The 16,703-nt window shown below is 34.2% G+C and overlaps 1 protein-coding gene across 4 annotated transcripts in view; it reads right to left on the bottom strand.

Annotated features, from left to right (window-relative positions):
- Positions 1 to 8,407: 8,407 nt before the first annotated feature.
- The window catches only part of LOC123563041 (putative sodium-coupled neutral amino acid transporter 10), a 44,437-nt gene continuing 36,141 nt past the window's right edge, over positions 8,408 to 16,703 (bottom strand). For all 4 annotated transcript variants that reach the window (XM_053528626.1, XM_053528632.1, XM_053528623.1 and 1 more), the window contains exons 14-15: positions 14,685 to 15,026; positions 8,408 to 11,926 (exon numbers count right to left, since the gene is read on the bottom strand). In XM_053528626.1, the coding sequence (XP_053384601.1) occupies positions 10,670 to 11,926; positions 14,685 to 15,026 (1,599 nt within the window). In that variant the 3' untranslated portion in view covers positions 8,408 to 10,669. The remainder of the gene's footprint in view (positions 11,927 to 14,684; positions 15,027 to 16,703) is intronic.

Here is a 16,703-nt window from a genome sequence, read left to right as displayed (position 1 = left end):
TTTCAGTTGTATCATTTTAAATATTTCACTGGTATTTATAATCTTTCTAAATTTCTCGGCAATATCTGAATGCATTATTCTTTCTACTGTCTTACACATTGAGAAGAACTGAATTTTTTTCTGCTGTCTTTTAACAAGATTTTTTGTACTTTTCTCTTAAAGTGCTGTTTCAAATTATCTATTACTTTATTCCCCCTGTGAAGAGTATATGTACAGTTAAGCACTAGAAAGGTGTGCAAGTATAATTGTTTGATGTATATGATTGACAATTACTCTAATAAATTGTCGAAGCCCCAATATGTGACTCTAGTTACCTCCCCTGACGGTCAGTAATATCAGACTGAAGGGGACGCATATTGCTACATTCACAGTTCATACAGCAATGCGGAAGGGGTGCATATTCAAGAAATCGTGGTGGGAAAATAAAAAACATATTCCTAAACTGATATATACTGATGGACACTGTAATATTCAGTATTGTGTGGATAAGGATGTGGTACTATGAATGTAATAGAAAACAGGGTCTTGTTGAAAGTAATCAACACAAAATACAGTTGTCCAAAAAATACAGGCTTTTACAATAACAATTCCAAAATAAGTTGAAGGCGATGTCAAATTTCATTTTCTGAAATGAAGAGTTGCGGAACATGCAAAAATTAACCAACGTCTCACTCGGGATGAGGAGACAAAATTTTACCATTGTCATAAAAAATGTGAAAAAAAAAAATTTCAAATGGTTGCATTGCAAACCAGCTTGATTTCTGATAGAAATATTTTATACTTGGTTTCTAGTGCGACAACCAGTATCAGGGGTTAAAGGGGCAAAAGGATCAATTGATTTCATCTTTTGAAAAAACATGGTTGGTATAAAATTTATAGTATGTTACAGGTTTTAATTTTCCCGACTCTTCGCATTGCATCTGCAATTCTTATTATGCGCCGACCAAGGTAAATAATAAACAAAAGTACGACAACTTAGGTCTAGCAGGACTCATTTTAAAAGAAAAATAGCCCGAATGATTATTTTTCTTTAATAAATTAATGGATAATTCTCTATTCAATGTCTCTTTATAGCTAATCCTGAGAAATTATTAATTTCTGTGAACATTTGGTACAAATAATTTTTTACAGTGATATTTCGAATTAAACTGGTTTGCTTGTTTGTATACACTTCCGTGTACTATTTTTGAAAGCATTTCAAAACATTCTCTAATATAATAAAGTTAAGTGTACTTAACATCATGTATCATATTTGTTTTTCATACAACAAGGTTTGTTATGATACGAGATAAGTAATCGAAAACGTCGATCATTTTACTGGGTTAGATGAAAGCGCACTTAAACAAATTATACGAACCCCGTTTTTTAGGAATGATAGCATTCTTTGTAACTTTTTCAACATGTTCAAAATATGTTGGAGATTCAGGACAAATTTAAAAGGGACTTAAATTATGGAGCAGACTTATATTCAAGGGTTTGAACTAATAAATTCTGGTTGAATAGAACTTTTGGCTGAACAGATTGAGGTGTTGGCTTTTGAAAACAAAATCACTTGGCTCTCAACCAAATTTCTAATTTAAAATTTTAGGAATTTTAGAAATCGATTTCAGTTTTTGAGGGTTTTTGCGTATTTAATGTTGCATTGAGTTAATGAAAAATAAAAATTAAATGCAACTTTCTCAAGTACGCTTTTGGTACGTAAGTGTGATTTAAATATACAAAGTAATGGAATAAAGGGAAAATACCTCATCTGTGATTTTAATTTAATTGATTTCCTTGACACCGGTATTCTTTCTTACTCAATATGTTGTAACTAAAAATAAATTTTAGTGAACAAATGCGAAATGACAAAGCAAAGACAATTGAACTATACCAATGCTTCATCCTAAAGACATTGATTGTTTTGGACATTGTATATAATAGTTTAGGTATATAATGCCTTTATTTTCGGCAAAGTCTAATGATTGACTTTGACTGTTACACAAGAAGTCAACGAATTTCAAGCTGTACTTTTTAGTTTTTTGTTTTTCTCTATGTTTTAATTTCTATACTAATCCCTTGTGACTTATAACAGTTAAACTAGAATTAAAGTTATTAAATTTGATGTTTGTTGACAATGTTTAATAATTGTCGAACCCCACATTTTCTAGTTACTTGTCAAATATCAGTCCCTGAAATGAAATGTTATTATGTCACCAGTTGTGCTTTCTAATAATCAGCCAGGAAATACTTCTGTTGTTATCATCACTGTGAAAATTAACTGTCGTTTTATGATAATCAATGGTACCCTTTATTAATAACCTAATCTATTTACATGACAGTTAGAAACATTGACCTGTCTGTGTGTGTATGTATAGAAGTCTTCTGTAAGATAAAACAAGAATGATGGCAACAATGTATGACTCATGCCCCATGAAAATGTTTGATAGAATAACATGTAAAGTCAGAAAGAAGCAGAACCAAGGGTCATACTTCTAGAAAAAGGGTCATAACTGCGTTAAAATAATCACAGAAAAAAATCCTTTCTTAATGGTCATCTGCACATCAAGCCTGTTCATTGTAAAAGTTTGAAGCAAATCAGGCTAATAGTGTGGGAGGAGTTGGACAGACAATATTTTTCTCTAAATTCTATATAGCAAAACTATCAAAATGCCATAACTGCGGTAAAAATAATTACAGAAAAAAAACCTTCCTTCATGGTCTTCTACACGCCAAGGTTGTTCATCTGTGAAAGTTGGAAGTAAATCCGGCTTAGTCCAGAAAATACGAACATATCCACTTCTTACAGTGTGAGAGGAGTTGGAAACACAAGATTTCGGGACGTACGTACAGACAGCAGCAACGCTATATCCCCCCCCCCCCCACACACACACAAATGTGTGGGAGGGTACAAATCCAAAAATATTTGTATGTCTACTTCATTTAAATTGGATGGAAAAGCGGAGCTAAGTATGCAATGGGAAAATGCAGTTGTAATATTGTAAAGAGCATCACTCAATACAAAATATTCAGATACTGCAGTCCTGACAAAATGCTCACTCGATGCTCATGGTGTATATTAGGTTTCCTCTGAACTGGATGAATTCTGTAGAAGTTGAGTACACAAGGTACAGGTGTAGCTGTAACACTATTAATTCCAAACAAGGGCTATAAGTCAAGAAAACAAAATCAGAAATAAAAGTCCCAAGAAGATGCACATGGCCACCTCATGCTCATATTTTAACTGGAGGAAACTAAAAGTAATTGCAGTTGCATTATTTTCAAGTCCAAAAAAATGGCACAACAGAAAAGTAATCGGAAGTTCAGAAACTATGAATATATCCACTTTATGTTTCTGACGTATGCCACCAACTTTCATTTAAATTAGATGAAAACTGTAGAATAAGTGCATATACAGTTTTTATATCGTTAAGGTCGAAGAAGACGGAATAACTAATAAAAGTCCCAAAAATATGGTATTGCACTTTATTCTGATCATAATGTATCATGTTTCAAATGTGACAAATGGGTTGGAGTAATGGGGGATGGATGGTTAGTTCGAACACTTCATGTCTCACGGTTGTTCAACATAGGTGGGAGTTAGAGGTGTTTGGGCGCCAATACTCAATATTTATGAAGGATTTTCTGTATTTATGGGTCGGTGGTCTAGTGGTAATACACCCGACTATTAATCCAGAGGTCCGGGGTTTGAGTCCCGGTCCAGGCACTGGCAATTTCTGAGATACTCTTGAGTGTCTCCCACCTATCTAAGAAGCCTGTACTAGTTATTCGCAGGAAAGACGGCTTCGCGTGTATCGGTGCTATACACTGGGCACATTAAAGAACCAGGCTGTCTATTCGCAAAGAGCTAGGCTATGTTAGCCGGACAGTATATAAATGTTCTCTCTTTCTGTTCTTGGGGTTTTATTTCACTCTGTCCCTTTGGTCAGATCGCTCCAAGTCTGTACTAGTAGAGGATGAACTTGAGGAGTGCCCTGTGTGGCTGCATTTGCTATAAGTAAAGCGGCTTTGAACATGTTTATCATGAAAAGGGCACTATATAAATCTGGTATAATAATAATAATTTATCTCTTCTTATGGACTTTTAACTGGAGAAAAAAAATGCAATGTAAGTTTAGTATCATTTTATTACATTTTTCCTGATTTAAAACAAATATATTTCTTTCATGATTCATACAATATGGACCTGTCTGAATCCTTCTTCTAACATCATTAACAGCTATCAATAAAAGGTAACAAAGAGTAGGTTTTATACATTCATAGAAATTCAACAATTAATAATGAACTATAATATCCAAAGATCTTAGACTGAACAAGAACCTTCCTCTAATTTTGAATTATCAAATATAATCATGCACTGCTGATTGAAAATATTTTTTCAAAACTTAAAGATACATTATGTCAAATTTTCATATTCAAAATTAACAAGAGCTCGTAGAACAAAAAATGCGCCCCCCCTTGATTCATTCAGTAATTGCACAAGGAACAGAAATTATTTGATCACTGTACACAAAAGTTCTAATGTTCTGGATCAATGTGACCTTGACCTTTGACCTAGTGACCTCAAAATTAACAGGGGTCACATGCTGATCATGATCAACCACCCTATCAAGTTTTGTGATCCTAGACCAAAGTGTACTCGAGTTCTCATCCGAAAACTGTTTAACTGTTCCGGGTAAATGTGACCTTGACCTTTGACCTACTGACCTCAAAATTAATAGGGGTCATCTGCTGAACATGATCAACCTCTCTATCAAGTTTCATGATCCTAGGCCCAAGTGTTCTCAAGTTAGCGTTCAGAAACGGTTTAACTATTCAGAGTCACTGAGACTTTGACCTACTGATCTCAAAATGTATAGGGGTCATCTGCCGGTATTGATTAACCTCCCTATCAACTTTCATGACCCTAGGCCCAAGCGCTCCTGAGTTATCATCCGGAAACCGTTTAACTGTTCCTGGTCACCGTGACCTTGATATTTGACTTACTGGCCTCAAAATCAATAGGGGTCATTTATCAGTCATGACCAACCTCCCTATCAATTTCCATGATCCTAGGCCCAAGCGTTCTTGAGTTATCATCTGGAAACTGTTTAACTGTTCAGGTTCACTGTAACCTTTACCTTTGACCTATTGACCTCAAAATCAATAGGGGTCATCTGCTGGTTATGACCAACCTCCCTATCAACTTTCATGACCCTAGGCCCAAGCGCTCCTGAGTTACAAACCATTTAACTGTTCCTGGTCACTGTGACCTTGACCTTTTACCTACTGACCTCTAATTCAATAGGGGTCATCTACCAGTCATGACCAACCTCCCTATCAACTTTCATGATCCTAGGCCCAAGCGTTCTTGAGTTATCATCCGGAAACCGTTTAACTGTTCAGGGTCACTGTGACCTTGACCTTTGACCTACTGATCTCAAAATCAATAGGGGTCATCTGCTGGTTATAACCAACCTCCCTATCAACTTTCATGATCCTAGGCCAAAGCATTCTTGAGTTATCATCGGGAAACGGACTGGTCTACATACAGACCGACCAACATCTGCAAAACAATATACCCCTCCTTCTTTGAAGGGATGCATAAATATGAACAATGACTAAAAACTATCTAGATAAACATAAAATAAACATATTTTTTGTGAATAAACAGTATTGAATGTTATGTATGAAATACTACAGAGTATAAATAAAATATGTAATGCCACTCATAAAACTGGAAGTCTCTTTTAAGAAATGACTGTTACAAGATAATATTCAACTGATGTTACAGCTCTACATGCACTGAAAGTTTATAAATATTTTATAGCCAAGTTAAATACATTTAATGAGGATTTGGCTTTTTTTCTTGAGAAAGATGAGCATAATGCATTTTTAACATTTTACCTTTAAATGAACTTTTAAAATGAGCACAAATCAAGAAAAATAATATGTTTATATATACATAATGCCATCTGCTAATATACAAATGTGCCTTATAAAAGATAATGTAAATGACTTTACAAAAATATTAACTTTCATTAACAAATCAAACATTGCGTATATGAAAGAATGACTAATTTTACAATTTCAATTATACATTAAATTAAATTGAAATTACAATGTTCTGTACAAGGGTGACTAACCTAGTCATTAAAATATGACTAGTTTTCACTGCAGTGTTTCAACCTAAACTTTATGAATGTCTTAATTTTGCAAATATTTTCCCATTCACAAAAAAATCGAATAATATTACATATCACAAAATTAACTACTTATACAGTACTCACCAGCCATTTATCTGCTGTCGTAACCATACTTCATGCACTATCTTAATACAAAACAACAACCATACAAGAAAATTATATGAATAAATATAGATATGTCATATAAATGGATTTCATAAAAAAAAAATAAGTGATTTTGATTTTGTCAAGAAAGACAAAAACTGGATCCTTTATTCAACATTTTATTAAGCTGAACTTCATTTTATGCTACTTTAAAGGGACTAACCCACACATTTTGGGCAAAGAATAATTTATCTCAAAAATCCATAAAAAGTGAGTACTCTGAAAGTGACTAGTGGTACAAACTTATTGACATAAGATTTTTGAAAGATATTCTTATAACAAACCAAAAATATTGTGCAGAAGGTAGTAAACCATTGCAATTCTTTTGAAATAATGAAGAAAATTTATATTCCTCTTGCATTTTTACCAATATCTTACTTTTTCAGCCACTGTATCATTTTTCAGAGTCATGTATACATTCTATGCCAAACTTTGTGAAAATGCACATGATGGAAAATTTCACCCACACTGTGGGCAAGTAGCTTTAAAATTGAGGTAACTCAATGTATATTACAGACTGTTTTAAATATTTGCTAAAGTTTAATTGCAAGGAAAAACTGATACGCTTCACTATACTCTTTAAGTTACTGACTCGTTCAATCACATTTAACAGAAGGAAAATGAAAATCTTCATAAAACAGAAGTATATCTGACAATAAAAAATTAAAAAAAGAAGTAAAACCTGTATCACATATTTGTACAGGAGGTCATGTAGAGAAATGCTATTGTTCAACATTTCAAGTGTCTCAGATGTGATCATCCTTTCAAAAAATTGTGGGCACACTAATGGCAAACTTTATGCTAAATTCATATATCAGTTAGTCCTATATCTAAGACCTGACACAAAACACATCACCTTTGAATTGGTATTTTACTTTTTTTCTTTTTTGTTGTAATGTCAGGTCTTAACATTTGACTGCATTCACAGTAAGCAAACAATCTGCTACTGCCATGCTTTATGGACAATTACACAGTGTAAAAAAATAATATATAATTATTACTTTGCTCTATTGCCGCAAATTGAAGTAATATTTTACATAATTTGTTATCAACTAGTAAAATCCAGTATTCCTCCTTGTGAAACATTAAATAGTGGCAAGATTTTCACCAAGGAGGATCCAGATGTAAACATTATTTGCATATCAGAATAAGTTTTCAAATAAAATTTTACCTTTTTCCATCCTCTAGAAAGAACAAAAATGCCTGTAAATTTACCTTTTTAAATAGATATATTTCATACAAAAATTATATAGATAAAATCAAAAATATATAATTACTATGACAAAATAAATCAAAAATAATAACTGAAATACTTATATAATATTTCTAGCTACTCTTGATTTCATGAACAAAATGGCGGCTCTGAAAAAAAAAGCATTCAGTCTGAAAAAAACAACAGAAAGTGACATTTCCTGAATAAAACTGGATTCTGAATTCTTCTAACATTGTAAAAATTGAAGCCAATGTCTTTCTTTTCATTTAGGTTAGGAAGTTAACCGCCTTTATAAGAAGTGTAAAATCGGGGATAGATTTACTGCATCTATAGTGACTGTCTCCATTTAGACGTCAAAAAAGGTCTTGCTAGTAAAAATGTAAAATGTCAGAATATTGAATGTTATGCATATAATAAAAACTATTCTCATATCTAATTATTTGGAATGATATAGCTATTAGTTTAAACCAAAGGCTACTTAAAACATTATGCAACAAAAAAGATAAGGTAAATTTATTTTACCAAAAAAGCATGAGCAAATTACTGCAAATTGATAACAAGATCTGTCAGTGGACAGCGCACTCGTGATTTTCTACATGTATGAAAGTATAATTTTAAGGTATGGAGTAAAACTTTAAAAATTACAATAAGATATTCTAAGTCGAAAAGGGCCATAATTCAGTCCAAAATGCTTGATAGAGTTGCCTCCATCCTTTTTACAGACTAGGGTTCGATGATGGTATAACGCAAAAGTATGCAAAATATGATAAGCAATTATTCCAATGACAATTATGAAATGTATTGGTGTGTGGTACGCAACTTTTATACATGTTAAAAATGATATTCTTAAGTCGAAAAAAGGGGCCATAATTCAGTCAAATGCTTGATAGAGTTGCCTCCTCCTTTTTACAGACTGGGGTCATGATGGTAAACAAGTATGCAAAATATGAAAGCAATATCTCAATGGACTTTGAAAATATTTGGGGTGGTACGCAAACTTTAACATTACAATAAGCATATTCTAAGTCAAAAAGGGGCCATAATTCAGTCAAAATGCTTGATAGAGTTGTCTGCTCCTGTTTATAGAATGGGGTCATTATGATAAAAAAGTATGCAAAATATAAAAGCAATATCTCAATGGACTTTGAAAATATTTGGGGTGGTACGCAAACTTTAACATTTGTGTGACGCTCACGCTAACGCCGACGCCGGTGCGAGTAGGATAGCTTCCCTATTCTTCGAATAGTCGAGCTAAAAAAGGAAAATATGGTTAAATTTCCATTTTAACTAGAGATAAATAGAGATATAAACAAGAATGGTGTCAACTTTGTATGACACATGCCCCATGAAAATGCTTGACAGAATAAAAGATAAAGTCGGCAACAGGATCATACCTCCTATAAAAATATCTGTACATGGAAGTCCTGAAAATGTGTGCATGTCAATTACATGCTGATGAAGTAAACCAAGTTTCATTTCAGCTGGATGGAAACTAATGGAGAGTTGAGTTCACAATATTTTTATTTCAAAGCGCAACATTATATAAGGGTAATTACTCTAAAAAGGTTAAGAAGAAAAAACGCAAAAATATCAACATGTCCACATCATTTTGATGATTTATACCAAATTTCATTTCAATCTGATGGACATTGTAGGAGGACTTAAATACACAATGTTCTGACACAAGTGTAATTCAGTTGAAACTCGATGTCTCGGACAAATTATCACAAACTTCCGGCCATCTCAAAGACATTTTCAAGTCCCGTCCCGGAAAAATGTGCACAAAATAACATTTTATGTTGAATTTCTGTTATCTTGAAGTAAAACGCTCGATTCCCTGGCTGAAATTCATCAAAACTTCATAGAGGAGATGCACATAATTATTATCTTCCTGTTTCAGTTACATGATTTTTCGTGGAGTAATTGCCCTTTGATTATTCAATGTTTACTAATCGAAGGGTAATAACTCAGTAAAACAATCATTCGACCGAAACAGGAAGACAATATATTCATCTCTATTTAGGAGTGAAGCTTCCTATGAAGTTTTGATGAATTTCATCCAGAGGTTGCTGAGGAATATTCCGAACAAAAATGGTACTATGGTGTACTAATGCTGAATAATTAAAAGGCAATTTTTTACTCAGTGAAAAATCATGCAACTGGAACAAGAAGATAATAATTATGCATGTCTCCTCTGTGGAGTTTTGGTGACTTCCAGCTTGTAGTTACTGAGGAATATTCCGGCCAAGAAATGATGCTTTAGTATACTATGTTGAATACTAGAAGAGCAATAAAAATCATCCAACCAGATTGCGAATCTCCTCTCAAGAGTGAAGCTTCCCATGAATTTTTTTACGAATTCAAGCTAGTGGCTGCTTTGGACAAGAAATGGTTCTACAGTACAACATGTTAAGTAAACAAAGGACAATAACTCAGTGAAAAACATCCAACCTGAACACAAAGGTAATATTTGCGCCTCCGCTTAAGAGTGAAGTTTCCTATGAAGTTTTAGTGAATTCCATCTAGTGGTTGCTGAGGAATACTCCAGACAAGAAATTGTACATTAGTATACTAATGTTCAATCATCAAATGGCAGTAAATCAGTGAAAAATCATCTGACTGGAACAGGAAGGCAATATGTGATCTCTTGAAACTGAAGCTTCCTGTGAAGTTTTGCTAAATTCCAACCAGTGGTTGCTGAGAAATACTCTGGACACAATTGCAGAATAGACGGACAAATGAACAAATAATATGTACATGTCCACTTCAATCGGCATGTTGACGAGATATACAAAGTTTCATTTCAGCTAGATGGAAACTGTAAGATGTTATGTACATAATAAAGTGTGATGGACAGACAGATGGACAGACAGTTCAATCCTTAAATACCTCCAAGGTCTCTGACACTGGGATATGAAAAATTATAAGAGATCTTGAGAAATACCGGAAATTTGTCAAAATATAGTTATTGACTGATGGTCCACAACTGACACAAAAAGCTATGTCTACATATCACAATAATAACATATCAGGCTATGTTTACACTTGCGTAGAAATAATTCTTAGAGACACTTTTAAAGCAGAACAAATATAAAATCAGGTGTTTTCTTGTCTAAAACAATATATACTACAATCTTCTTTTGCTTCTCTTAAACATTCCAATCTTATTAATGACAGCTTTACCAATACTACTAACATTATAATCAATTTTGTTTTTCAAATGATTCAACACCTCGTTTATGTAACTATCACCACCATATTGAGCATTTTCTGCATCTGCAGGTACTTGCTTTAAATCTCTTTGTCCATGGCTCTCTTTATTGATAACGTCATTCTCCCCATCTATTTTAGTTCCATCTTTTTCCTCTTTAACAACACTTTTCTTATCTAATGGTTCTACCACTGTATCAGCAACTATATTTTTCTTATCAAAAGAATCTACCTGTGTATCAGCATTAACATCATTTTTCTCTCCTTGGTTAGCATTATTAACATCATTATCTGACAGTATTCCAGTTTCTGGAACATTTTCTCTATTGCTTTCAATAACATCGGTATCTCTCTTACCTCTATGTTTAAATCCAATGTTATCACCAGCATCGTTTACAACTACTTTATTGTTTATCTGATTGTTACCTAGGCCTTCTTGAGGCTGCTGATTGACAATTAATTGTTCTTTCTGATTTCTTAAATATTTATTAACATTCTCCCCCAGGTCATGGTGTGGTGCACCAACATTTGTCTCTCCTTGCTGCATTTGTTGCATAACACCTTGCTGTACAAGCATTTGATCCTGAGGCAGCTGCTGCTTCTGAAACTGCATCTGCTGACCTTGGTCAAAGTTTGGCTGACCTTGTTTCTGATGCACCTGTGCATTGCCTTGCTGATCCTGACCAAAGTTTTGCTGAGGAACTGGGACACCAGGTTGTTGATTTTGCTGAGGAACCTGAATCCCAGCTTGCTGATTTTGCTGAAGATTCTGAAACCCAGCTTGTTGATTTTGCTGAAGATTCTGAAACACAGCTTGCTGATTTTGCTGAAGATTATGAACCCCAGCTTGCTGATTTTGCTGTGGAATTAGAACACCAGCTTGCTGATTTTGCTGTGGAATTTGAACACCAGCTTGCTGATTTTGCTGTGGAATTAGAACGCCAGCTTGCTGATTTTGCTGTGGAATTTGAACACGTGCTTGTTGATTATGCTGTGGAATTTGAACACCAGCTTGCTGATTATGCTGAGGAATCTGAACATCTACTTGTGGTTTCTTCTCAATTTGGGCACTATTTCCAGGCTGCTGTAAACCTTGGTTATTCTGAACAGGCTGATTCTGATCCAGATTCAGTGGCAACTGTTTGTTAGCAAGATTTGGTGCAACTTCATCATCCTGAAAGGATACACTGACATTAAAGACAATCTGGTTGGGCAAAATGAGTTTGACTGACTCACATCTGAGTAGGCATCTCTTTTGAACAGTATAATTATGTAACCAGAAGTTTAGCAACAATATTCCCATATTGTTCTAACCAGTACTGAAAGTCCAGTATATAATATTTCCTCACATGAACGCGGCCTGGACAATAACTGACTCTATAATTAGTCTGACTAAAAACTGTTTCTGTTCAAAGCAACACAAAGAATAAGTTTCTATGAGAATCAGAATCTACACAATTGAAAACCTTAATATTTTTTTCATTTAGCTACATGTAGTTATCCAAAACCCAATGACACTTTTACCAAATAACTACAACACCTTACTATAAATGGTAGCAAATTTATGTTAGAGTTATATTATTATTAAAATACCATTGGACTCGCAAAGGTGATATTGGCACATGTGCCTGTAACATGTTACTGGCATAATTCTTCTCACTGGCAGAATGTCAGCAGGATCTAGCATCAACGTCATATAGCAACATATATAATAAGAAGGTCAATAATACGGTGAGTGTGCCTTCTACCCACAATGGTACACTGAGTTTTCACTCGATATGCTATGACTAGAAAACATGCCACAGCAGTATATTAACCTATTATTATTTCAGTTTCACCACTGAAACCAACATAATAGATAAATTTGTAAATCATTTTGCAACTTAGGCAAAATAATTACTTGTCTTTCCCAAATAAATATCAAAGTAATCTATTTTTCACATAACACAAAAAAAAATATTAAAGAAACAAGGAGCTGCATTCAATAAATGCTTGATGCCCCTAGTGGCATCCTTGTCGATACAAAGCAACCTAAGTCCAAAACTAGGTCAAGGTCAAACTGATGACAGGTGATGTTTGAAGATGAGGAATGGTTACAGGTTACATCTGTATAAGTATCAATTCATTCTTGTAAGCAGTATTAATGCTAGACGAAACGGTCCCATTTGGTTAACCAAGAGATGGCCCATATAAAGCAGCCTAAGTCCAAAATGAGGTCAAGGTCAAACTGAGGTCAGGTGATGTTTGAAGATGAGGAATGGTCACAGGTTACATCTGTATTAGTATCAGTTTATTCTTGTAAGCAGTATTAATGCTAGACGAAACGGTCCCATTTGGTTAACCAAGAGATGGCCCATATAAAGCAGCCTAAGTCCAAAATGAGGTCAAGGTCAAACTGAGGTCAGGTGATGTTTGAAGATGAGGAATGGTCACAGGTTACACCTGTATTAAGTATCAGTTCATTCTTGTAAGGGGTATTGATGCTAGACGAAATGGTCCCATTTAGTTAACCAAGAGATGGCTCATATAAAGCAACCGAAGTCCAAAATGAGGTCAAGGTCAAAGTCAAACTGAGGTCAGGTGATGTATGAAGATGAGGAATGGTCACAGGTTACATCTGCATAAGTATCAAGTCATTCTAGTAAGGGGTATTGATGCTAGACGAAACGGTCCCATTTGGTTAACCTCGTACGGACGGACAGGATGATCACTATATGCCTCCCGCATCAGTAGATGCCGGGGGAATAAAAATACATAATTTTCATCAAAAAGTATTTTTGTCCCCTTTCACTGACCAGAGAGGTGGCAATGACATTGTTATTGAAAGCTGTATATTGTACTTATTACTTTAACATGTTGTGTATGGTTTTTGTAACTGAAAATGTATGTCATCTGTGACTCAAGATGGAAAATAAGTTGTTACTAATGATAAATAGTTTCAAATATATGTAGTTTCAAACATCTTAAGTTGTTAAATTAACAGTTTTCAGTGCATATATATATATATACTGTGCACATTTATACATGCTTCTCAAATTCCAAAGTGCAAGTAATCTGGCAGAAAAATATTTGAATTTCTGAAGCTCACTTGAGCTCAAAGTACACAGGTCAGCTAAACTGATCACCCTCTGCCCATGGCCGGTCTTTGTCCATTGTCAACAATTTTGCTATTAGCATACCTGAGGCCCTTTTAAACCAATCTTTATAAAACTCGATCAGAATAATTCCTCTAAAATTATGTAAAAGTTTAGTATTCAGTCATCTGGGGTAAAAACTACACCACCGGGTCAAATTATATGAAAGTCTGATCTTCGTGAAACCTGATCAGATCTATCTTTAGGACATCTAGGTCAAATAAAAAATTGTGTCAATATGTTAAACCTGTTCACATCTTCCAGGCATATTTTCTACCTCATATAAATAAATGTGTTCAATTTTACTGGCATGTAGAACTTGATAAAAAATCCGTTTTACGTAAGATGACTTCTTTTGCTAAAATATGGATCTTTCTCTTGAGGTACTACAAAAACTTAGCTCCAAGATTTATTTCAGACTGAAAATGGAACAAAACAAGTGGCATTACTTCACTTTGAAAAACAACTTTTTGAACAATGTACGAAAAAGATGTCCTGTGTTGTATTTAATGAATGTTTCAAACAGTTGACATCCTTTGCCTATAAGTATGAATTCATCCCCTAACTGCTTTCACTGATAAAATGTGTCAATTTAAAAACAACTGTCTTTAACCATCTGTCAATCACATGAAACAAAGCAAATGCATCATTCTTTTACTTTGTTATTGTCAGATAGTCCTTGGCCAAACCACCATTCGAATTTACTGTAAATTCCATGCAATTTGTTACTATGTCAGAGCAATTAGGTTTGTTAATACATGTGCAGTGTTACTATTGCAATTTCTGTGCAAAGAGTACCTTATGACTGTCTTTATGCTCCTTTAACTGTTCTAGTATCTCTTTCTGTTCCTGAATCAGCTTCTCTTGCTGCTCTTGCTGTTGCTCTAACTTGGCTAGAATCTCATCTTGTTTTTTCTCTGTTTCTTTCAGTTTTTCTTCTTGTTTTATTTTATCAGGCTCATTTTTATCTTCCTTTGGTACATCTTTATCTATGACCTTATCACCAGTTTTAACAATATCCTTCGGTTGTTTTTCATTCTGAGGGTCTATAGACTGTTTATGCTTATCAATGTTGCTTTGGTCCTTAATGTCATTATCTGACTTCTTTAAAACATTATCTGCATCCTTCTTCAACTGATCCTACAAAAGAAGAATCATTCCAAATAGTTATACATAACAATCATGAAATAAAGTGATTTTAAACTGTAACAAAAAACAGCTGTAACAATAATGCTAAGAGGGACTTCTAAATACCCAAGGCAATTTTTATTTTTTGAGGGGACAGATAGTTTTAGAATCATTATCTACTTTCATTACATCCAGAAGAGCATATGCAATGCCTGGAGATCTAACTTACAATGCCTTAGTATACAGTCTTGTGTTTTACCTGATGAGCTAAATGGGTGGGTTCATTGTAAGTTATTGAAAATATTCCAGTCTGGAATAAGCTGAGAAATATACTACAACAGTTGCTGAATGTAAGCAATACATTTCCATACTTTTGTTATACTGTTCAATCATTAATGCTTGCGGGTGGGTGGAGGGAAGGCGTATTAATATCTAAAAAGAATTACAATATCCATCTACGTTCCAAAGAAATAACTAGTCTGGCTAAAACCACAACAATTTTATGCCAAAACAAAGTCAGGACTTCACAAGTTCGCAGTATATGAGCTTGCTAAATTGGAACTTTATTGGCTCTGGTTATATAACATGTTTCCAACCAATTTCCATGTGGCAGTTATGTGGAAAATTTATCACTACTAAAGTCATTCAAGGTCAATTATTGGCTTTGAGATGTTCTACAAAACTCAGTGCAATTTTCCTGGATTATCTGCCAATCATCAAAGCAGCAGACTGAAAACAGCACCAAGGACAAGAATTCCCTAATGTAACTTGCGTGAAGTAATTTGTAAGAAACAATGAGATATATCCTTCGGTTTGTTGAATTTTAAGTTACATCAACACAATCTGCGGTAATATGGCAACCTTCCAGCTTTAATGATGGAGAAACACATCAGGTGTCCCTCTGGACAATATTTCAAGCACTGGGATGGAAGAAGGCACCAGAAAAAAGAACCACTGTGACCTATCCCAAGTCTGTTGGATGGCTTCCTTGAAATACTTCAACCCAATGAAGTGAGGGGCAAGTGGTTCCAAGTCAGTGACCTTAATCACTCTGCCATGGATGCCTAAGTATATATTCTTTTTTCTAAATTTTATCTCCATTCAATATATCAGTTTATGTTCACTACTCTAACTTACACATATTAAATAATTATACAAAAAGAATTTTCAATGGTTGCAGAGTTATTGCAGAGAGAGTATGTGGAATCGACTAATGGAGGCACACCTTATCTTTTTTTCAAATATTCCTTGGCCCTTATTCATCAAGGATACAAATTTCAACTTGCAAATTTTTCACATTACTACATTTTTCTTCACCAACTTTATATACTTTGTTGATACATTACAAGAAGCTGTTTTTTAACAAAACTGTATCTAGATTTCTAAATTCTTTTAGCAGAATTGTGGATTTAAGCAAAAAATTACAGATGTATATTTTTATATACAGATTTCTGTCGCTGAAATTTCCGACATAATATAATTAAGGTATATGGGTTCTATTTCTAAATCAACACCTTGAGTACTTTCTAAAACAAGAGCTGTCACAGAAGACAGCGCACTCGACTATTTTGATGCTGGATAGTGAAACTTGGCACAGCTGAGGAAACTGGAATTGTCAATGGAGTGTTTAATGACTCCAATGGTGGATGAAGATATTGAAGATATTGCACAATAGCTCGAGTCTGTGTC

Source organism: Mercenaria mercenaria, chromosome 2 (assembly GCF_021730395.1).
Source record: "Mercenaria mercenaria strain notata chromosome 2, MADL_Memer_1, whole genome shotgun sequence".
In the NCBI taxonomy this organism is placed as follows: Eukaryota; Metazoa; Mollusca; class Bivalvia; order Venerida; family Veneridae; genus Mercenaria; species Mercenaria mercenaria.
This window is presented reverse-complemented; position numbering and strand designations above follow the sequence as displayed.